The sequence below is a fragment of the Strix aluco genome, chromosome 3 (assembly GCF_031877795.1).
Source record: "Strix aluco isolate bStrAlu1 chromosome 3, bStrAlu1.hap1, whole genome shotgun sequence".
Lineage (NCBI taxonomy): Eukaryota > Metazoa > Chordata > Aves > Strigiformes > Strigidae > Strix > Strix aluco.
Window position 1 is genome coordinate 12,130,176 of NC_133933.1, and position 24,023 is coordinate 12,154,198.

The following is a 24,023-nucleotide window of genomic DNA, read 5'->3' on the forward strand; positions in this document are numbered from 1 at the left end:
CGAGCTTCTGCATGAGACCTCTCCTTCTCCTTTAGCATTTATTGCCAGGACCTTCTTGCTTCCCCAACACTGCCTCCAAGTTCTGGCACAATCAACTTGTCCGATTTCAGTTTGCTCCAACTATGCAGACGCTCAGCATCGAGGTCACCAAGAACACCACAAAGTGCTCCACACTTGCCATTTCAACATCCTGTCCTAGCTCGCCCCAGAGCAACACAAGGAATGCTCAAAAATGGCCACACAAGCCAGGGAACAGTTAGCTCCTCTGTAGCACTGCAAACATGCTACCAGACCAGACACTGCTGGCTAGAAAAGAAACAGTAATTGGGATTTCCTAAGGTCTGGCTGATCTAGATTGAAAGTAAAAGAAATGCTGTATTTCAGAAGACAACTTGGTCAAATTTGAAAGGATTTTTACAAGGAAAAGATGCACTCCATACACAAGAGCGAAATTCCTGCTTCAAAGATGGTAATTTTTTGTTGAAAGGCTTTCACGTACCAAGACTTTTCATGTGAAAATACCACCTATATCTTCCCCCCTCCAATCCTGAAGCACTTGGCTGATATTGCTGAAAAGCTTTTGGCTGCAGCAGATAGCCATCATGGACAATTTCAGCTGGAGTTGCTGAAGTCTAGTACACATATGTGTAACTCAACTTGGCATCTTCCCATTATGAATAGGGTCTAGTAACATTCCAACATACAGAGCTACCATGTCCCACCTATACTGTCCCCAAGCAGACAGAGGATACAGGAATACCTGAAAGGAACAAGAAGCCTCTGCCATAAAGAGCATCATGACTTTTCAGAGCCTTTTCAAAGTTTTTTATTACTGGGCATGATATGCCTAAAATTATGATGACGTTAGATTCACAAAATCCAGGTCTAGTCCTTGAATATCAAGCCATTGCTTTACCTAGCATAAAACATTTGTCAGGATGTATTAAAAATAATTATAATAGCAAACATTATTAGATACTAGCCATCAATTTTCTCAAAACTGAGACTTTGTCTGGAGTTCGAGTTTACTGTACTTTTAACAAGTAGCCATAATATCTTGAGAGGAATTACACAAAAGAATAAGACAGAACAATTCACAAATACTACATTTAAGTGTCCTGAACAACTCTGCAGCTCAAGAGAAAAAAAGCAAAGATGAAAGCTAAAATATTTTAGCTTTTAGATTTCACTTTTAGATTTCAAAACAAATCCAAAACACAAATCACCAGTGAACTTTTTAAAGGCTGCACGGTTTACATTCTTAGGTACTCCAGCATGAAATTGTTCTTAAAGCTTAACAGAGCACTACTACTCTTAAGCAAGAAAAAACCCAACAAATTTTTTCCTCCTTATTTACCCATAACATTTAATTTTGAGTTTCTCAGACAATTTTACATGCCAACAGCAGCTAAGTAAGAACATTTCCGAGAACTCCATCTGTATTAGGCAATATTTACACTTCCCAAAGTTTTGCAAATTTAAGAGAAATTTTACTGAAACATTTAAAAGATACTACAGAATTTTTCTTCATGTTTGTCATACTTCTACTCTATTTTCATTTATGTATTAAATTCCAACCTTTTAAACAACAACTCATTTCCAAGGAAACATGACTATATGGTCACTGAAAGACTTTGCTAAGAGAAACATTATTTATAGTGAGACCCTGTAGTAAACAGAACAGATTTTAAGGTAAATGAAAAAAATAATATACAAGTGCGTAATACTTATTTGGTAAATTATGTTTTGCCTAAGTCACTTTAGACCTGTCCTTTACAAGGAGATAAGAGAGGCATTTTTAAGTGAGCAAAAGAAACAAACTGTACCTGAGATAGCTGCCAAAGTAAGCAACAATGTTTGGATGTTTACAGTCTTTCATCATAATGATTTCCTGCTGCACAACAGCAAAATCTTCTCCTGAAAAGCAGAATGAATATTTTCATTGGCCTGGTTCATACTCACATCTCAACTAGACTTTCAGTACATGTTTATAAAATAAACATTTTGAGTAATTAAAACTAATTATCTGCCAGTTTCACAGACCTATAAAGCAGCTGTAAATCAATATTTACTATCAAGAACTTAGCAATAAGTAACTATATTCTTACAAAGTTTCATTCTGGGCCAGATAGACCTCATATTGGCTATCTCTTATGACATCAGCCATAGATTTTTCTAAAGTCTTTATTTTCTCTGAGACTCCGTGCTGTGTCCATCTGCATATAGCCTGTCAATAGCCCAGGTTCTTAAAAACATGACAAAACTTTACCATTTTTGGCCACATGTCCAAAACCCATTAGATCACCTTTCTGAGCAAAAAACATTCAATAGCACACTGCTGCTGCAACTTTTCAGTAAACTCAGTAAGCACATAAATTTACAGACTGCACATAACACTGACATAGATGTGGCATTTATCTGAGTCTTACTATTTGGTGCCTCAGTTGTCCCTGTCTTTCTACAAACAGCTCTTACCAGATGTGTACACAGAGAAATTTATGCATGAAATTGAAAACCCAACAGATACATCTTTGTTTTGGGGGTGTTGTGAGGGATTTCATAGGTAAGTTAAAGAGAGAAGGCAAGAAAGACAAATATATGAGAATGATGGTAACAGATACTTGACAGCCTTTTTAATGAATTTTTTTGGAAGAAATACATGTCAAATGTTCTTCTGCAGTTCAGTATCTTACACTGGGGCTCCTCTGAAATTTCCTAAGTCACAAGGGCAAATTATAGCTAGTCTGGTAGTACTTCTAAAGAAGTTCTGAAGTTTGTTTAGTTACTAGATACACAGTTCACAAAACCCAACTCATTCTTACCAACCTCAAGGACTTCATAGGTGAAACAAGCCTGAAGACCTAAAATAACCATTTAACTTCATGAATAACTTAAGAGACTTTATAAGCAAGTTGAAAAAACAGGAAAATTCAAAGTATGCCAAAATTCCCCTTTCAGTATACCTCAGCATAACTCAAAAGAGCTTTTAAACCAGAAGCTGAAGCCATTGTCTAAAAAGTCAATATAGACACTAAGCTCATTTTTATCAATGGTCACAACCCAAAAGCACTTCTCAAATACGGCTGTTAATAAATTTCAAATGTAACACAACAAATTCCAACAGAACTGGCGAAGCTATTGCCTAAGAAAATATGTTTTTCTCACAACACATTAACATACTGGTGAACTATCCACTGGGTTCTTTTTAACCAGAAATCCGATATTCACATGTATTTAACTGATAGCAAGTTTCAAAACACGAGCTGCAAATTAACATCACAACACACTGTCTACTCTCCATGGTGTGTTGCTGATGGCTTGCTGTATCATGGCTAGACATTTAAACTTGCAAACACTGAAAAGCACACAAGTAATTATTTTCACATATGGATAGGTATCTCTGGGAAAGGATATGATTCCTCCAGTACTTGACCAGTGTTTTCATTGCATCCAAAATATTAAAGTAGCATAAGATTTAGAGTAACTACCTAAACATTATTAGCATTTTTCACACTCTTCCCTAATCTGCAAAACTTGCTAAGAAAGCCAGTGCCACACTTCTGGAACGTGGATGCTGCCTGTCTGAAGACAAGGGAGTCAAGCCTCTACTGAACTGGAAGGGACAACTACAGCGAGAAACTGAGCTCGCTGAGCAAACAGAGGGTAGCTAAAGCATGTTCTCTGTGCGCCACTTCGGTATCCAAAGGCTGCCAAAAATATGCAATTCAGCTGCAAGATGCCAGTTGTTATCCCCATCAGCACAGCATGAGGGCAAATGACCCCAGATGCAGTGCCTCCCCAGGCCCTGTCCACAGCACCATTCTCTGAGTACTACTCAGCACAACCCATACAACACTCTTTTCAACCAAGTCACTTCATACTTTCAAGAGTGGTAGTCAGCTAAGTAAAAAGTTGCATTATTTTAAATGGTGACATCATCTGAGTCTGCCGAGTCCTATGGTTCTCTACCCACTACGCAAATCTCCTTATCTTTTCAGTTCCACAGGGAGACACAGCACGGCTGCTCAGCTTAGCCATGCTGGTAACCCACATCATGCACAGCCAAGTACTCCAGCAACGGGAACTGACACAAAAAGCCAAAGAATAGACAAGACTAGACAAGATAATCTGGGACCACAACTTTCAGTGTGAACAAAAGAACTGTGATGAACATACACCTTTGGAGCTACATAGGAACAGACTGTCCTGTCTTGAATTTTTAAATGTGCATGCATTATATAAACACAACATTTCTAATCACTTCCAGAATTGTAAGAGAAAAAATGGAAGAACCCAGTAACTTTTTTCCCTTCTTGCTCACATAGACCTTAAGGATCAAAGCAGGCAGTAGTTAAAGTATTACCCTCCTCCCCCCCACCCCCAACATTAAATCTTGAAAGGGAACACCAACAGTTATGAGTTAAACAAGGAGTCTGGACTTTTACTTCCCAGATTGTTCAACAAGTCTAGCCATATTAATAGAGCAGCACCTGCAGGCTGATAACTGATCCGTAGGGCACATGTACTTCACAAAATCACAACATAAGCACAGTTCAAGCACCAATCTAGCATACAATGAAGTTCTAATCAGTCTCCAAGAGAATTTCAGGAAATGTACTCAATTCCCAAATACTAAGGCTCAGCTATTATTTCACCCTTCCTTTTTCTCTCTCCCTCTACACTCTCTCCAGATGAGTTCTTTTCTGCCTTGTCATCTTCCTCATTTCTTTTGTTCTGTACAGGTTTTTGTATCACATAGATTGAAAACATAGTACTTAAGACCAAAAAAACCCAACTCTTGCTGAAATTTTAATCAGCTTTCCTTTACCTGTTCTCCAGTTACATTTTTCCTCTTGCACATCACTTGTCATGCTTGTTCTTTTTTAGAACAGTGTATTTTGTCCTACATGGAAAGGCAACAATTATCCCTTCTTTCAGTAAGTGGACTAAATTGATTTTGTACAATTGTATCTTAAACATGAAAATATTTAGTTTCCATAGCTTATTTCAGTTAAGAAACACTTACCTGGTTCTAGTTTTATTACTTTAATTGCTGCTAGCTCACCCGTGTTGACATTTCGAGCCTACAAAAGAAAAAAAAGAATATTTAGAGAACAGAACACAGCAATCAGCTCTGCGTTCTCAGCTTGACATTCTCTGACAACACCGGGTCAAAGAGCAGCTGAGATACACAAGGGTCTAAACCAGTGAAACCACTTGCTGGTGTTTGGGTTTTGTTTTTTTGTTTTTGTTTTTTTTTTTTTAATTTTTTTTTGTTTTGTTTTGTTTTTTTGGTTTTTTTAAGCAAAAACCACCTCAGCAGAAGCCAATAAATTAAAACATCTTGTATATTTATATTTCATTCAAGGTTAGAAATTTTTTTCCCCAAATACACCATGCATTTATTTTTTCTTGTGCTTACAGCACATATTTTCATTAGATAAACATCATTATTGAGTTCTGCTATACTCAAACCACCTAAAATAATTCACATCTGCACTCAATGACTGTGAACCAAACAGTAAGGATTCTGTAGCTAACATGCTCTTCTCAAGTACGTGTCAAAACTTCTCATCCTGGATTTATTTTCTAACAACAAAGCAAGCTATCTCAAAAAAAACCAAAAAACCCAAACCCACTAGGCAGCTAATTTATACCAAGATCGAAAGCTTTAAGGATGCTCAGGAAATTACTCTGCCACACAACAGTCCTAAGTTCTGCAAGTCCTCAACCGTGCTGTACTTCCGTATTAAAATCCGTAAACAAACCAATCACTGAAATACTGACTGCAAAGCAGTTATAACATACATGGATCTCATGCAGACAAGCAGGGCCCAGGGAGCATCAAGGGCTGTACCCTGCAGCACATGTGACTGCTTCCAAGACTCCAAGGAGAGCGATGCAACGCTTCCTGCTTATTTCACTACTTGATCCTTACTCTCTGCCAGCAACAGCATCCTCCCCTTGCTGTAAGGGTGCAAAAGACCAAGCTAGCAAACAATGGAGTTTGAAAGCATTCCCACAGCAGCTCTGTGGCAACTGCAGCAGCAATTGTTCAGCAGCTTAACTGCATTTTGCACAGGGCTCTGGCATGCTATAGCCTACGTTCTACAGAACAACAAAGGAAGCTAAACTTTCTAAAAGCCATTAAGAAGCAACACAAATGATGATAGCAATGATTTCTCTTCCAGAACTGTTGTTGCATTTCACTACTAACTGCAAACCAAGAAGCCATTTGCCCAGTGCTTTCAGGATACTTCCGTGCCTCACACCCAGCTATGGGGAGGGGGCAGCAAAGCTGCTTCCCAGCACAGATGCAGCAGGTCCTAAGTAAGCTCAGCAATAGCCTCTCCTCACCCCAGGGGTCTCAGTACCTGGAGCCGCACAGTGCTGGATCACCACTGCACTGAATGCCATGCCCACTCTACCCCTTACGCAGGGCACAGAAAGCGAGAGCAGTCCTGCTTTTGCTTTTTCCCCCCATGAACTTTCAAATCAAAAAAGGTCAGAATTACAGAACTTAAAGATGCAGATAGCTGCCCACCTTTGCAGTGGCTAATGGCCTCATTTGAGTCACCTTAGGAGCCCAAGGGCTCACACCTTTTATTGACTGGCCATGCGACTCACCAAATACTGTATAAGGTATTGATTTGTAACATGGCAGCTTGAGCGCTGGTTGTGGAACCACAAGTGGAGGGAAAAAACCCCCTAAGACTATAAAAAACAGCCAGTGATACAGTCTGGAAATGAATGCAGTGTGTATTCCTGTGTTTAGAGATCTACCCAGGTCGTTAGTAGCACAGCCAATCTCAAACCTCTCACTATTTCCTGGTGTGGCAGTATTCTTCTGCAACCCTGGGAGTACCAGCTTTTGCTAATAATTTGCAAGCTGATGGTTATGGATTGATCCTGAGACCAGTGGGAATCCTATAAAAGTCAAGTAGTCGTCCAAACTTGATAGATTGTGGAAAAAAACAGTTAAAAAATGAATCTTCTCTGGCAGCCTCTCTGTAAATCATTATTTGCCCACCCCACCGATGGCAGCAAGGTCTCCACTCATCACTATGGTGGAAAAAAAGACACTAAAAACATTAACAGCAAAAATAGGAGCTCCTTTTCACCGTACTAGAGAATGAAGGCAACACATGAGAAAGTGTCACCGCTGAAGCATAAGCTAAGATTTTTATTCCTTATTTCTCTTCCCAACACATGCTCTTCATAGCAAGAAACAAACACAGAGGCAAGATGTTCATGAATCAAAGGTTAGCATTTTTTAACCTCCGAGATTAACAAGAAAAATTACTGAATCTTTAACAAAGATCAGAGATCATCAAGGAGTCTTGTTAATACTTAAAGACAACTTTTGGGGCAACTTGTACTAGTAAGGTGATCAATGAGACACAACTGTACTGGATACAAGTGAGCAGATCCTGAAGTTATACACCCTGCATGCAGCTGGGATGTGCAAGGCAAGGTGGAAAAATTTCACAGGCTTCAACAACATTGCTAGTCAAAGAAAAAATGGAAATTTTTTCCCATTTTATTATTTATTTTTAACAATACTGTGTCCAGCTGTCAAAAATTTCTTTCTTTGACTATGGCTCCACAGGTCACTCCGCTCTACAAGAGTGCTGTGGCAACTAAAGCAAGATAGAAGGGGGTAGGAGCTAGTGACAATTTCAGAACAAATTTGATTAAAACATATGGGGATACTAATCACAAATTCTTATGGTATTGTGATGCCAAAAATTTATCAATAGTAGACAGACAAATCTATAGATGCATGTCCTGTTCCAGATGTAAAATCCCAGCCAAAGGAATAGAGTCTGAGCAGCAGGCAGCCTTGCCAAACCTGTGCTCTCCACACCCCGCGGCTGATTTGGCCCCCTCCCACTCCAAAGGGATTTCTTCTTCAACCTCATGTTCTCAAAAGAGCTGTTCAAAATCATGGGCAGGAAAGAACAGACATTGTGTCTTAGCCATTTCTTCCTTTCTTCAACACCAGCAGTAGTGGGACTCTCTGGCCAGCTGGCCATTCTCTGGACCAGTATCTGCCCGGGCTCATGAAAGGCAGAAAGGAGGAACAAAATCTGATTTAATGCAGGTCACCAATGCCTTCAGGAACAGCAGGATACCAATTCCTCAAGGCCATAAACTGTTACTTAAGAAAACATGAATTGAGGTTGATAATATTATCACTTTGCATCCTATTCCCTTTGGGTTATTATAGTTGAAGGTGGTGTCACAACTAAGAATATTAATTGCCTTTGTTAATCTGAGTATATAAAAAAGAGATTATTCTGGCTGTAGTGACACAAGGGTTCCTTGCAAATGATGAAGATTCAAGCACCCCTGAGATCCCATCAACTCACCAGTTACGAAGCAATTCCTTGACTAAGTTCACAGGAATGAGAGACTGAGAAAGACGGAAGTACTGTATGCTTTTCAACACGTGTTGGAGCTGGCTCCGACTCTTAATTTGAGGGTGCTTGTATATGTACCGTACAATAGCTCAGAATGTTGAGGACACTGCCTTATGCTTTCATTTAGCATAATCACATTAAAGTTGTCAATTACTTACAGGTTTTGAGATTGAAGTATCAGTATGGAATAGCTGGCTGAAGAACAATTTCAAACAAGTATTTTTGAGTTAGCAAATGCAACCAAAACTTTCAAAGAGGCTCATGTAAGAAAACACATTCATTTTTTCTTTCTCTTGCACCTTAACTGCTCTACCTCCCAGTCTTTTTGATGATGAGGTTAACAGCAATAGCCAGGAGTTTTTCCTCCCATCCCTGTTTCCACAATCAGGAGTCTGCAATTAATTCCTTCGCATGCAGATTTCATTATGTCAATAGGAATGCATTAGACAGGTCTTCCAGAAGCAAAGATTAGCCTACAATGCTTGCACCTACACGCAGTCACTTCACTAAAAGTGTACAACATTTATGCAATGTCTGCTCTGGAAAACCATCTAGAGATCCTCATTCTACCAGCAGCTAAAAGAACAATACCCTTCCAGAGATCTAGACTGCCACATGTAGGGAGGAGTTTAAAAAAAAAAAATCCACCAACCACTAAGTCAAGCTGGAGAAGCACTACCTAATTAAACAGGAAATAATTAATAGCATCTCTGTGACAATAACAGGATATCAGATCAAAATGTTATATAAAAAACTGCCACCCACTAGAAAAACCCAGGTTTTGTTGTTATTACATTATACAAAAATTCATTAGCCAAAATGCCTCATGATTGGAAAGACCTTACTACCCTGAAATAGAGAAAGAAAGAGCAATGGAGTGGGGCAGCATTTGGATGGGCTCTATTTGGGAAACATCAGCCAAGCAAGAGATGTGTGCATGGTGTGTGTCTGAAAAGAAAAGGAGGCGAAAGAAGAAAAAGAGGAGGAAGGCTAATATTTAGCACTGTGCCTTAATATATGCCACAACAGCAGATTCTTAAGAAGTCTATGCAGCTGAACCAGTATACACATAAAATTCAAGGTCCAAGGAGGTAAATCTCTTGCCAAGTCTATATTTGTCCTTCAAATGGAAACTGGTAATATAAAGCATAAAATGCTGCCACAAAAACTAGGCCAAAAAGCAAGGTCTAAGTAACAACCAGGCGCTTCTGGTTTTGATTACTTCCTATGTGAACTGTTGAACAAAATGTAGACAAGTAATCTCTAAACAAGTTGCTACTTTACGAGATAACTGGTCCCAGGACACAGAGAGGCCTCCTGACCTGGATTAGCTCTGCTCTTCAGGAAAGGCAGCTGAACAGCTTCTCAACTTCCTTGCTTCCAAGACCTACAGTCCTCCCCTTCAGCCTCTCTCAAACCTACATGACTCCCCCAAAAGCTGATTCAACTTTCCAAGCCAGCAGAAATCCACCTGCCTTCCTTTTCTGGGCTAGTTTTCTGCCAGGTTAGCTAACTGCGCCAGCCCAGGCATCATGCTGAGTGTCAGAGCTAACGCAAGGTAAGTGGCAAGACAGCCAGAAGTAGGGTAGGGAACCACCCCTCTTGGGCAACAGTGAGATATTTAATCAATTCAGCACATCCTAGAAATCACAGCTGTAATTAACTGGAACCGAAAATTATGCTAAAAATAATTAGGTTCCACAATCTGGTAGGAAGTGTGATACCAAAATGCGACAGCTACAATTTTAGAAAGCAATGCTTTGATAAAGGCGATGTTAAACAAAAAGATCTGAAATGAAGGCAAACAAAAATCCCTACACAAGGCATGGATTCTTGATTAAGGAAACCACAGTCACAGAAACTAAGCCCTGCAGTACTTACTCAGCACAGTAAAAACGGGATGGCAAAACATCCACCCCTCTCTGCCTGCCTGACAAGCTTCAAAAGACAATTAAAACTGAAATAGAGAGCCTTCAAAACATAAGACATTAATTCCTAGCAAAGTCAAAAGGAGCTTCAACAGCTGTAAGGTCAATCAAAAAGAAAGGAAGACTGAAATACCTATCAAAAACCACACAACTAAAAGGCATGGTTTCAATATTTCAGAAGCAGCAAAGCTGTAGAAGAATTGATGCCTTACTGGATCACCCCAAGAAAGAGCAGCAAGAGTATGGACATGGAGAGAAGAGATTTGTGCGTAGAACTCTGCAAAATGGGAGTTCATAAAAATTAAGGTTCATCTGTTTTGGACACATTCTCTTCCAGGAACACACAGAAGCCCTATCAGAAACCAGAAACTCCAAAGCACACTTGACAGAAGAAAGCAGTAACAGTCACCAGGTGCCCCCCAGAGATAGCCACAGAATCTGAGAGTTTCTGCGTGAAGCACCTGAGCTGATAGATACATGACTGCCCTCAACAAAACCAACTCCCATGCGAAAGGGTCGAGGAGCAGAAAATCAGGCTTTTTCCTTTTCAAAATGAGACCCCAGGCAAAGCACGCTCTACCAACTTCCATGTCTTCATTTGTTAACTGACTGAAGCCATAAATGACAAAAAAACTGAATTAAGGCAGACATGGTATGACAGATACATTTGCAGGAACAATAATCTCACTAATTATCACAACTATTTGAATTTCAGTAACGGGAAAAGTAAAAGGCGGCCCTTTCTTTTAGTAAGATGCTGAAAATCTTTGGAAGGGTCCACCCATGCTAGATGAATGACCTGTCAGATGGCAAATGAAGTTCAACCTTTACTAAACCAAAAGCAATGATTTTTTTTTTCTAAGATGCGCTGTGATAGAAATTAATCACATGAACAAAAGAAATTGACCTGCAATCACCTCAGAATATACTTCAAATCTATGTGCAGTTACTACCAAAACCAAAGATATCAGGATGGGGGCAAAAAGGAAAATTACAGCATTAATATTAACGTAAGTCTCTGTCAGAATACCATGTGCAGCACTTGTAACCCCAAACCCCAAAAGAATGGCATAAATTACAGAGGGCCTGGGACTAGGGACAATTAGAATGGCAATTTCATACCAAGAGAGCAAGAATTCTTTCTAAATAAGAGAGAGAGTAAAGACAGGGCAAACAAAAGTAAGCAAACACCTTGTTTAACTCTAGGAACATTTCCTGCAACTGAGCACGACAGAATAGTGTCTCTTTTTCACAACCAAAAAAGCATAACTCTCCTTTTACACTTTGCTGACCACCCTACACAGTTAAATTCTTTGCAACTGAAATTCAGAAACACAAAAGACAGAAATTACTTGTACAGCAGCATAACTAATTTTCACCTTTTCATGCTGGGTGTCACTTTGGATGAGAATATTTGACAGACACAGAAGGTGAAATTCAAGAACTTCCCTAACACATAAATGCAATCAGAAAAGCAATTTGTTATCAGTCTCTCAACTAGATGAAGCTAAATTACTTGACACGTTTACTGAGACACAGAAAACAAAACCACACAAACGAAGAAGTGCTATGCAACACTCATAATACTCAACTCCAAAAAAACATTATTAGCAGATTGTCTGTCTGTGTTTTATTACAGATACATCAACCATTCAACAAAGTAGTAACCTGATTTCACCATTAATTTTAGCAGTCTTGAGAGGAGACATCTCTGGACACAGGAACAGGTTTTAAGTCCTGTGTTTTACTTAAACTTCAAATAAGAACTTTGTAATATTAATGTTTTAGCTATCTATTGTGGCAGTGAAGCATGTAGCTTCACTGAAAAAAATTTTAAAAACCCAAACACCATCTCTCTTGCAGGCCCTCACTGAAAAGAGTGTTACATCCAGTTGTTACATCCCTTGCATATACTAAGAACTAAGCAACCTACATGAAGCTTCATCTCCTACAACAAACTTACACTGGTGCTGGTTAGAAGAGACACATTATTGTTGACTCTGCGTATTTGATAGCTAATTTCATGAACAAGTAACCCACTACCTTTCCTGTGATGAATTCACTAACATCTTCTCCAAAGCCTCTTTGAAAGCTGAACTTGAGTTGGACAGCAGATAATTCTAAAATATTGGTTCAAGCCAAAAATCCATACTTGTGGTGCACTAGCACGTTTCCAGGTACCATCTACACAGCAGGACTCACAGAAGCAGGATTGTATCAATCTGACCCATACCCTCATTCCCTTAGAGTCTTCATAGTTCAGTCTGCACCACAGGCTCTTACTTTAAATCTAGAAATCTTCCTAGTAGAGACTCTGCCTTTTTTTTTTATAAATATATATATTTAAAAAAAAAAAAAAAAAAAAATCAAACATTTAACCCATGCCCTGTTGTAACTCAGTTCAACTAAAACGGAGCAAGGAAGCAGATGCCAGTCCGTTCTGCTTTCAGCTCCTCAACACTTTGCCAGGAAAGCAGGTTACAGAAAGGTCAGCATTCAGCAAGAATGTCAACATACCAAAATTGTCATTTTATTAAGGCAATAATCCCTACTTATTAAGAGCAGAAACACCTCCCTACATGGCTCTCCCTGCTAAGGAGGAAAAACCACAGTTTACAAAGAATAGTTTGAAGCTGTCCAAGTATATCCACTGCTTGGATTCAACTCTGCTGAAATCCCACCACTGATGAGCACCATCATCACATGGCTAATCTCAACTTCACACGATTATTTCGTCAACCAGAAAGTTCACCTACAGATGACAGCATGAGGCAAATGAAAGAGGCTTTATGAAATCCCTCACAAATTTAAGATGAAGCCCTAGTAAGCTCATGTATGGATACCACTTAGAACTGCATTACTTCCTCTTTGTCATGTTGAAAGTAACCAGCTTTCATTATTATTTTTGGGCTACTTTTATGCTCCATTTTGAAGATGCCTTGGGCAAGACCTTGCCTCAAAATGGAACAGGTAATAAAACCATCCAGGAGATAAGCACATCTCATTCTCCTTACACTGTCCACAACATAATCAGAAAACACTTACCTCTCTCTCATCTAAAAAAAAAAAATAAAATAATCTAATACCAGCCTAGTGTATCTTGGTCCTGATAGATCACCTTCTATCTTGGTTGCCACGGGCAGATTGTAAGCCTAAACAAATCTACTCAAACAAAGCCCCAAACAAAAGAAGTCACAAGCAATGCCAAACACTGGCCACTCACAAAGCACCAAACTGAAGGCTACTGCAATGTAAGTACAATCATCATCAAGAAAACCTTGATAAATCCAATGAAACTCAACAGGTTTCAGATGCATAGTGGAATTGCAAATGTAAATATTCACCCTATGGTTGGAGGTAGTGTCCTTAAAATTAAACTGTAAACACAGATGACTTGTCTAATTCACATCCATCAAAATCATGTAGAGAGCACTGAAAAAATCTGATAAGATAGAGCCCGTATGCCAGTTAAACTGCAATAGAAATAGAGCTGAGCACATCAAGATAACAGTTTGCAGAAAAACAAAAAAAAAAAGCATACGGCAGGTAGACTTGGATAATTAAAATATCGGCATAGTACACAAATACTTAAAGAAAGCTGACAAGGTAGGGAAAACAACACAAAAACCCATTTGAACTATACAATAAAGCAGGGAATTAGCACACTAAGATCGCAGTAACAAGAGGATTTATGTTGTGAAACTTCCGTAACATTTAAGCAAGCTGAGATTAAACCAAAATTGCCCCAACCCAAACGAGACTTAATTCTAGGCATATTCACTAAGAGTCAAAGGCAGCATCAGCACTAGTTTTGTGCGCCTCAAACTGGAATGTTTCCTTACAGTCCTGCCCACCAACACAAGTTTTCTTAGACACACATGTCCACCCTGTGATGACAAAAACGGACCAGAAGACACTTGGAAAGCACACTGTTAAAGTGACGCTTCCAACAGGCTGCACACAATTCTCCTCTCTGCTCTGCCACCAAACAGGAGCAGGTAGGAACTAGAGTCATCCTACCTGAGAGACAGACTGCCACATTCCCATGCAAGAGTTCAGCTGGCTACACAAACAACAACATAAGTTGCAGAGCAGAGAAAAACGTCAAAGTATGCTATAAAGCTGAAAGGGCCAAGCTTATATTCAGCTGCTGTTGCTCTAGCTTTGCTTCTCCTACGTTTCTGAATTTTTAGAACAGGATCATGAAATACTCCGATCGTGACGACGCCTTTCCTGACTCCCTAGTTTGCCCTCCGACTGGTCAGCTTCACGTTTTACAGAAACACAAACCCAAACCGCTGGTATCTCCAACCCAAGACAGCGACGGAAGCAGTAGCCGGGATGAGCAGTCCTGCTCGCCCTTAAGCTCACGATTTAAAGCAACATTTGGCCTGGAAACGAGCGAGGAAGCGTGTGCTTCCCGTCACCCCACAGTCCCCGGCTCGTTCCAGAGGGGAGCCGACCCTCAGGCTCCGCCCGTGAAACAGACGCCCGAGCCGGCACCCAGCAGCGGGAAAAATCGGGGCGATTCCGGAACCGCGGAAAGCCGGGAAAGGGCCGCGGTCCCTCGCCGGCTGCAGGGCCCTGCCGCCTCCAAGCCACGGGGACGCAGTCAGACTGGCGGCAGGGAGAGGCGAGGCGGGCAGGGCCCCTCCGATGGGCAGCCGGAGGCGGCCAGGCCAGGCCGGGCGCCCACCCACCCCCACCAGGCTTGGGGCCGGTGCAGACCCCGCTAGAGACGGGGACATGGAACGACTTCGCTGCTCACAACGGCGGGAGCACCCTCGGGGCCGGGGCGGAGTGGCAGGGGGCGGCGTCGCTTGACACCCCTCAGGTTTTGGAGGGTGTGGGCGGTGTGTGTGTGGAGAGACGACACCCCCCCCGCCAAACCGCGGTGCTGCGTCCACCTTGTAGACGTCACCGTAGGTCCCGCTGCCGATGCGCTGGATAAGCTCGAAGTCCTCCTGGGGGTTGCGCCGGGACAGGTCGCACACCCGCCCGCCACCGCCGCCGCTCATGGTGCTGGGGGAAGGCGCCACTCGGCCGCGGCCCCCCGCGAGGGAGGAGAGGGGGAGGGAACCCGACACCGGAGCGCTCACAGGTTCCCCCCAGCCCGCTCCGGCAACATGGCGCCGAATCTACACACTGCGCAGGCGCAAGGGTTACCGCTCGCTCCCTCCCCTCCGCGGCGACCTTTGCGCCTGCGCAGTGGCGGCACGAGGTGTGGCGGCGTTTCCGGCGCATGTACTCGCCCCGCCCCGCCCCGCCCCGCCCCACGCGAGGTCCGGCGGGTTGGGGGGGCGGGGTGTCCCAACCGGGGCAGCGGGCGGTGCCCTGGGGCTGCTGCCAGCGGCACACGGCATTGATCACTGTACGAGAACGATCCGCGGTGGCACCGACAGCTCTTGCGAGGGCGCCCAGCGGCCGTCCCTGCCGCTTCGCCGCTTCGCTGTTTCGCTCCCCGCTCCTCGCCACGCACGCCGGGCTGAGGCGGACCCGCTGCTACCCGTGCATCGACTCCCTTCTTGACAGCCTCGTCCGCAGGGGTGAGCGACGCTGCCGGCTCGGGAACACCCCGGTTTCAGCCCCTGTGCTTGCAGCCGGGGACCCTAAAAGCCAGCCCCACGGACGTTTCACGGGGATCCTCCCCAAAAAAGACAGCGCCCGAGCATGCAGCCGGCACCCCTCAGAGCCAGCCCCTTGGCACGGGAACCGCAGTCCGTCCCCGGACCCGCGTATGGAGCTCAGGACCCGCAAATTCACCAACTGGGGACCCCTCTCAGAGCCAGTCCCTCTGTGCATGCAGCTGGGGGACCCTGCAGCACCCGGAGCCCAAGGATCCCCCCATGCTGTCCCCGTGCACCGAGGACCACCTCCCTTCCCGCTAGTGCCCAGTCCCTGGTCTCTAGCTTGGGACAGGGCACTTCCCCACACCTTGGTGCGTGGAAACCTGGGGCTCCCTGCCCCAGTGCACAAAACTGGGAACCTGTTGGGATCCCAGAATTGCCCAGTTGCCTGCAGCCTCTTGTGCCAGCTCTTGCTGGAGCTCCTGGGGCCATTGCTGGCTTTTGTGGGGCATCTGTCCTTCCCCAGTGAGGCATGGAAACCGTGTGTTACAGGTGTCCCCACACCTGCACTATGCTGTGCACCTGCCAGTCCCCTGCACCATTGGTGCATCATTTGTGCACACCCATCCAGCACAGCCTGACTGGGCAACACCTTCCACTCACCTGCAGGACCACTTTGCCTTATTTTGTGACTTTTTGGAGTGTCGTGCATGCCCCTGCAGGATAAAGTGTGCATCCCCTCTCCTCTTACACTAGTGCTGCCAGTCCCACTTCCATTGCTGTCCTCCACACAGGTTTCCAGAGTGGCGGAGACATGTGGGTGCTTGCCTCCATCCCTGGCCGTGCCCCCCATCCTCTCTGTGCAGGGAACAAGTGCCAGACAGCTGTGGGAACCCTTCTCCCCAGATGTGCAACCCCTGTAGCACGGCTCTGTGGTGTGTGGGTCCTAGGGCACCTCTTGGGCTCTGGGCTGGTGAACCAGGCATGGCTTTTCCCACCATCTCCTGATGCCAGTGACTGATGGGTGAAATAAAGAGTGCAGTGAGGGGGGACTTTGGGCACAAAGATGCACCGTCTGCTCACCGCCGCTGCCTACCTTTCCAAGGACGTTGGCATGGGAGACCATCCTCTCCATTGAGAAGGTGCGTGGGGATGGGGAGCTGGGCATGGCCTCATTTCAACTTGTGATTATTGGAGCAGAGAAGGAGCTGAGGGGATTGAGCTCTGGCAGGTGTAGCAGTGATGGCTGTGAAATTGCATAGTGTCTGTCGGTGCATTTGTCCCGCCAGGTGCCCCAGGCCATGCATCCCTGTCCTTGGCTTCATTTTTATGACTTCTCTCACAAGTAAAACGGCCTCAAACCTGCTAGAATTGGATTCAGGCTACTGTGATTTTTCCTGGCATGCGACCAAGGTTTAGGGTGCATGCTGTGCTGATTTCTCCTGCTGATTCTCTCCAGGACAGGCAGCAGGTGTAGATTAGCTGGACAGGGCTGCCACAAATGCTCTGAGAGCCGATCCAAGGGGACTGGGCTCTGTGACAAGTATGGGAGTAGCAGCAGCTCTGAATGAGTTACAGAAGGAAATGTCAGGGAGTTTGAGCTCTGTCCAGAAAGGATAACAGACATCCTGCTGGGGACCACCGATAACCTCGTCACCCACCTGCTCTTGCCCCTCAGTCTTCATTTTTATCTCATTAGAGGGGAAATGGGACATAATTGTTCCCATGTTATGTCCTTGCCAAATTCTGAAATGGTTATGAATGAGGCAAGCAGGGTTATTTTTCCCTTTAAATCCTGTTTTCTATCCATAGCAGCTGCCTGTGCTGCTTCTGTTCTTATAAAAATGCCCACGGGTTTCTCCAGGGGTGTCTGTGTCCCTTCTTGTTAAGAGAGACAGATGGAGCTGAGAGGTGGGCCCTCCACTGCCTTAGAAACAGGTTGGATCAAATGGGTATTGAAAATCATTTTCTTCCCCAAGCTTTGGGGCAACTCGTCCCACTTTCTCTTTTTCCTCTTATTCCTTAGATGTGAATACAGTAGGACAGTTGAGCTGTGTTCTGCAGAGAGGCAGACTGGGCCTTCAGCACAGCTCAGAAAGGTCAAATGAATTCAGTAAAACATAATTTGGGTGTTAAACATTTTTGTGGCAGTTCAGCCAATGCTCTTGCTTTAAGAGTTCTGGTGATGGTGGGGGACCAGCTGTGACATTTGACTGCTCTGCCTCCAGGGATCACAAGCCCCAGGTGTAGTCAGTGGCACCCCACAGCCACAGAAAATACCCTGTTGAGGCTGGATGTCTTGTTATTTCAAGCTGTGCTCACAACCCATCTATCCTGCTGCATAGATCCGAAGTGCCACTTTGTGCTCTACAGCCCTAAATCCTGGCCACTGCTTGAAGTGGGAGGGCTGCCTCCTCGGCTGGCATGCATTGACCGGCTCCAGCTGGCTCCAGCCAGGTGACACCAATGCAATTTGCTGCAGTTGGAGACCTCTTCTTACCCTTCTGTCATCTTTCCATGCCAGATAAAAGGGCGAAACGCTGCATCTGCCAGTGCTGGGGTGAGGGGAAGGTGTGGCCTGGGGCCAGCCTGTCCCTTTCACTTATGGGAATGGAGCCACTGTGAGAGGATGAGTGTCCATATTGTGGCCACAGAGCACATGTTTGAGCCCAGTGGGATCAGACATGGAGGCAGGCAAGTGCTTTCAGGAATGCTGAAGGCTACCTTGGTCAGGGGAACAGCTGTGGTTTGTGTCAGTCCTAGGGCAGATTGGTTGTGGTTGTAAGATGTGCCCCAAGGAAAGTGTATGAAGGGAAGTTTTAGAGGGTCCAGCTGGCTCCAGATGTGGGAGGCCCATGTACACAAGTTCCATAATGGTACACTCCTGTTCCAGTCACTCCTGATGTCCAGGGAGAAGAGCTAAGCCTCAGACTTTTAAGGATGACACTTATGAGAGTAAAAAAGCAGCAGTGCAGCCTGGGCATCTTTCCCCTCTCCTCAGACATGAGGCTTTTGCATTGTGCTTCACAGAAAATAGGAAATAAATCTTTCCAGAATGATGTCAACAGTCTGAAGACTTGGTTTCTTCCATGTTGTCCTCCGTTTTAACACCTCCCCAGAGCATCTGTCCATTCCTCAGCCCCTCCTGACCACAGCCGGCATCTCTTGGGTGCCACTTCCTTGTGGCATCCCACATCAACTCCATCTGCTCTGGGATGTCTTTTGCTGGTTGCTCCCCATTCAGCTGAGCAAGCCCAGCTGCACCCTCCCAAGCACCCAGCACCCTGCCTCAAAGAGGGACACCCATGCAGGATAAGACCCTTTGCACTGCATGCTTCATTTATCTGTAAGTGGATACATGGCCCAAGACTGCCTTTTAAAGCAGCCACCTCCATGGTGTCACACCAAGGAGCAAGGTGCCAGTGACAGCTCATGCTGGCATTTGCTCTGTAAGGAATGCCCAAGGCAAAAATGCCTTTTTTTAAGGGAAATGATGCCCCAGGGCAGTGATAACTGCAGGGGCACAGTATGGCACGTCTCCATGGCATATGCCAGATGGTGGCCCTTTAGGGGTACTGGTTGGTGGTACAGCATGTGACAACTAGAACCCAGCCAGAGCCCTGCACTGCTTTTTCTTTCTTTTTTTTTTTTTTTTCCTGCCCTCTCCTCTTGCAGAAACTAAAGCCTGCATGAGTTCCAGCCCACCTTCCCCCTCTTCTCCCTCCCCTGCCACTTCCATGGCTCAGCCAGCACTGCCACCAGCCAGCACGGGCTGCTTGGGAGAAGTTAGTGATAGCCAGTTCCCAGCAGGCAGGGTTCCTGCCTGCAATTTTGCATTAGTCAGAGTATTGTTTCTCTTGATGCAGTGCAAGCCTTTTCTGGAAAGGTTTTGTCTTTGCCAGGAGAGACAGGAGTATAGTGTGAGAGGAAGAACATTGATTGCCTTTGCTTGGCAGCCTAGTAGTAAGTATTCCCCATGTTTCTACATCTCTGTGTGGAAATGCTCACCTGTGTCTTTCAGAGAGAAGCAGTACCCTTTTGGAAGGGGCAAAGGGGAGGGAAGAAGTCAGGCTCCTGTGTAATAGGTAATGTTTTACAAGTGCTGATGGCCATCGGTGGTCTCTGGAGGATCCAGGACATGGGTGCTGGTACTGGGAGAAGCTGGACAGAGCTGATTACTCAGAGGAGAAAGGGTGGGCAGGAGCCAAGCAGATGGCAAAAGGATGGGGAGGAGGTGGGCAGGCGACAAGGACTAGCTGCAGGAAAGGGGGGTAATTCCCAGAGCTGGGAGGGAAAACCAGTGCTGGTTTTCATTACCTGGTATGGGAACGCCTCATCTTCCTCTCCAGCAGGCATTGCTCAGAGGTGCACTGCTATCAACTACCGCTTTTCCCAGCCAGTACACTTTCTCAGTGTCCCCTTCAACCTGATGAAGATGATCCACCAGGATGAATGGTGTCTGCTCTGTAAGTGTTTAGCATGGCCATGTCAAGGACTGTGGCTCATGCTCTCCCTTTCATGTGGAAAATGCAGCAATGAGACACTAGTTTGCAGAGGAGGGAGCTGAGGAGGCAGGATCCCACCAGGGCTCAGTCATCAACAATCTTCACCCTCATTTTTACTTGCAGGCCACTACAGTTGGTCTAGGAGAGTGGGAACACCAACACACAAGGGTTTTTAAGCTTGTTGAATGTAACCTGCTCTTAGTCACCTTTCACAGGCAGATCACGTCTCCCCTTGCCTCTCCAGGGGTGAGTAGAAACCAGATTGAAAACCTGCGTTCTAGTGTCACTGGAAAAAATCCAGCAGGAGATGTGTCAGAACCTGATGACAGCAGCCACATGCTAAACAATTATGGCAGAACCTGTCTGCGTGGAAACTCCTTGGCATTTAGAAACTGGATCATTTCTGTCCATCCAAGTTACTTTAAATTTAAACTCTAGAAGGAAATAGAGAACAAAGAGTGTATCACAGTGTTTCTCCATAAAATCATGCTGCACCCATATCCTGAAGGTCATATGGCTGAAGCCATTTGAATATGTTTCATATGACAGTGGGAAGTTTATAGCACAACTACAAAACTGCTAGTTTGTAACAGCCTTGCTAGAGTATCACTTTCTTCACTCCTAAATCTGGGATTACTCCTACTGTGGGTCCACCTGGCACAGCCAGCTGCACTCGTGGCTATTTCTAGGTGTCCCTCCACTTCCTCCTGTAGTGGAAGGCTTGTCCGTTTTAACACCCACTCTTCGTTTCTTGGGTTTGGTGGAAACAGACTTGAGAAGGATCATGGCTGGATTCCTGGGCATGACTGCAGCTGTTCTTCTCTGAGGGTGCATTGTGGCAGCAGTCAGCTTTTGCGAGGAAAGCCTCACTCAGCACATTGCAGGTCTGCTGTTCCTGATGACAGGTAATGCATTGTTCTAGCATGCTATTTATGGATGAAGGCTTCACTAGGTTTCACTTGGGTGGGCAGCATGCACTGCCACTAAGTGGAGCATGCGTTTCCTTCTGATCTCCAGTTACCTGGGCCTTACATGAAGTGAGTTGCTTACTCATACAAGTGGAATAACCAATAATTAGAAACAAAAAAAACCTGTGAAAAATGCTCTAGGCCTCCTACAGCAGCAGGAAAGGACCACGGGGCTTAAACAACTGCTCCCTCTTCTGTATGTATGAAGTGATCTCTCTCTTCTTCTGAACAGAACGGTCCCTTGCTGCAGTTTGCAGTCCTTGATGGTGGACTAAATATTTCTTTTAACACTGAAGTAGGAAAAGGGGATACTTTAAAAAAAAAAAAAATCTTAATTATAAAATGAGAGATTGTTTAGAGAGGGAGGAAGGGTAAAATCTGCAAACATGAAGCCAGCATGAGTTTGAACCATCCAAACTCACAAGGCTAAGCACAACACCTTCTCTTGTGCCACAGGAAATATTTTGATTTGAGCAGCTGTAATGCACAGCACAGCTATGTTTCTTTAATACATTTGGAAGACAAAGGCCTGCAGAAAGGCTTACTGAGCACGGCCAATTTAGCTGCTTAATGAAAAACACAGCCTAATGGAAAACAGTTGGGGAAAAATAACCCAACAGAAAACCTAGGCTGGAATAAGGGTGCTGGCAGAGAGCTGGGGAGTGATTTCGCCTGAACAGCTCCTCTGCAGAGGTATGTGGAGGGCCACCCGTGGAGGTGCTTAATAATCTCCAGATCAGATTACACGCAGCACACACAGAACAATTTCCCCTGGCTGTTCTGAGGTGTGCAGCAGGCTCTGCTCTCACAGAGGGGATTTGGCATCACAACGCCAGCTTGCACAATATAATTGCATACCATGGGTCAGATCTGATCACAAATGAAGGCTTCGACTACTTTGCTTCTGTTTGAAGGGCAGACATCACTGAAATCACAGAGGAGACTCTCTTATTCTTAAAAGTAACAACCAAGAGGTTTGCTGGATGCAATTCACAACCACAGAGCTAGGGCCTTGCATGACTAGGTAATACATGAAAACTTTATGAATGCCAGTAATTATTACCTATGTGCTACCCAAGATAACTTATACCAATAAATCTGGGTGCAAGTTATTTGATTAGTAAGGCCTAACATTTATTTTGTTATTCACTCTATGCTACATCTCAAAATAACAACATGATTATTTAATTTACAGGGGTATTTTGCACATATGTCTCTGTGCGCTTATGCAGCCAGCATACCATATGACCTAAACCACCTTCCCACATCCATCTATAATCTTCCCAACATGGATACAGCTGGTCTCTATTTTGTGCTTGGTACAGTCTGGGATTTACAGTAGCAGCTGGGTGTCTTTGCACAGCTTACCCATTTGTTAGCAGGGGCAACATTATGCAGTTGAAGTCCACCAAAGACTCCTCTGTATGACTGCCCACCTGCCACCAACACCCTTCAGTTACTTACTCAAAGAAGCAGAAGTGAAGGGAAAACTAAAGTCAGGATTCCAGGCACAGAAGTCTGATTCTTCAAAATCTGACTGTCATGTTTTACCGGTTCAACAAGCTGTTCTCCCATGCTGCCCAACAGAGAGATTTGAAAAGGAAACAGATCTCAGAGAATGGAGATGGCTCAGGATCAGATGCTTCAGTTCAGCATGCCAAGTCCATGCAGAGGAAGATATTTGCACTGGAAGGTAAAAGGGGGAGGAAAGTTGCTGTAAGAGTTTAGGGTTATTTCTGTTTTTCAAGGATCTGTACATAAAGAAATTAAGGAAAAGTCACTGTTGTCAAATGAATCCTAGTCAGAATTATACCCCCCTCCCCACGGCATCATCTGTAGTGTTTTAATTCAGAACCTTCTGCGCTTGACCCTAAAGGAAGGCTTTGGTGCCCCTCTCCTCCCAAAATGCCCAGACAGACATTTTCTCTTTTAAATCAGCATGTACCTGTGCCTCTTTGTGTATCCTTTGTACATGAAGTTCCTGGGTGATTTGTAAATAACCAAGATTTCCAGTCTGAGCACCCGAGCTGCACTGTGAGGAGGATTAAATTACTGCTGTACATTCCTGGATGGTCTCTTGGTTATGAGGCATTTGTCAGGCTACAGTATCTGTAATAAAATACCTGTCTCTGTCAAAAGCATTTGTGTCAACTGCAATTTCACAGCTTGGAAATGGTGTCTCCTGCGAAGCAGAGAAAGTTCATAAACAAGGAGCGTCATAACCTGGACAGTGCTTGCACCAAGCATCCCTATGGGGCAGTGCAGCATGGGGGAGTGAGAGCCCCAAAGAACCTCCCCTGCTTGGGCCAAGAAGCCACCCATGGCAACAGAGGAATGGGGAGATGCTAGAAGGGGAGCGGCTTTGCATTTTCTGGTGCTTAATGGCAGGGACATGTGAGTTAACAGATGAGAGCACCATGCTGGTCTGTCAGACAGCACTCAAACTGACAGAGCCAGTCCCCACAATTAAGATACTTCAGTTCTATGTTGATGCATCTGTCACAACTCACCCAAAGCTGCAATCCTCTGCCATCACCTAAAAGACAGTGTTGCCCTTGATGCATAGCATCCATACATTTGTTGCCAGAGCAGTGTTTCACACCTGCTGGGCACAGGGAAAGAGTTGGCCAGG

General features: G+C 44.5%; 2 protein-coding genes across 13 annotated transcripts in view; one reads left to right on the plus strand and one right to left on the minus strand.

Annotated features, from left to right (window-relative positions):
- MAP4K3 (mitogen-activated protein kinase kinase kinase kinase 3) overlaps positions 1-15,511 on the minus strand; it is an 82,230-nt gene extending 66,719 nt beyond the window's left edge. For 10 of the 12 annotated variants that reach the window (XR_012622373.1, XR_012622374.1, XR_012622372.1 and 7 more), the window contains exons 1-3: positions 15,259-15,510; positions 5,027-5,084; positions 1,827-1,917 (exon numbers count right to left, since the gene is read on the minus strand). Coding sequence is in view for 9 of the 12 variants with exons in the window: in XM_074817420.1 (XP_074673521.1) it covers positions 1,827-1,917; positions 5,027-5,084; positions 15,259-15,369 (260 nt within the window). In the remaining 3 variants the exon portion in view is untranslated. Of the gene's footprint in view, positions 1-1,826; positions 1,918-5,026; positions 5,085-15,258 lie in introns of all 12 variants that reach the window. The other 2 variants (XM_074817414.1, XM_074817417.1) reach the window with 1 other exon arrangement.
- An 82-nt stretch (positions 15,512-15,593) lies between these two features.
- Positions 15,594-23,529, plus strand: LOC141921574 (uncharacterized). Its single transcript, XM_074820496.1, has 3 exons — positions 15,594-17,060; positions 21,194-21,328; positions 22,587-23,529. The coding sequence occupies exon 1, from the start codon at positions 15,594-15,596 to the stop codon at positions 16,557-16,559; it is 966 nt and encodes a 321-aa protein (XP_074676597.1). The 3' UTR covers positions 16,560-17,060; positions 21,194-21,328; positions 22,587-23,529.
- The last annotated feature ends 494 nt before the right edge of the window (positions 23,530-24,023 follow it).

Excerpts from the sequence above, each read along its gene's own strand:
- LOC141921574 (XM_074820496.1), top strand. The coding sequence starts at position 15,594 with ATGTACTCGCCCCGCCCCGCCCCGCCCCGCCCCACGCGAGGTCCGGCG.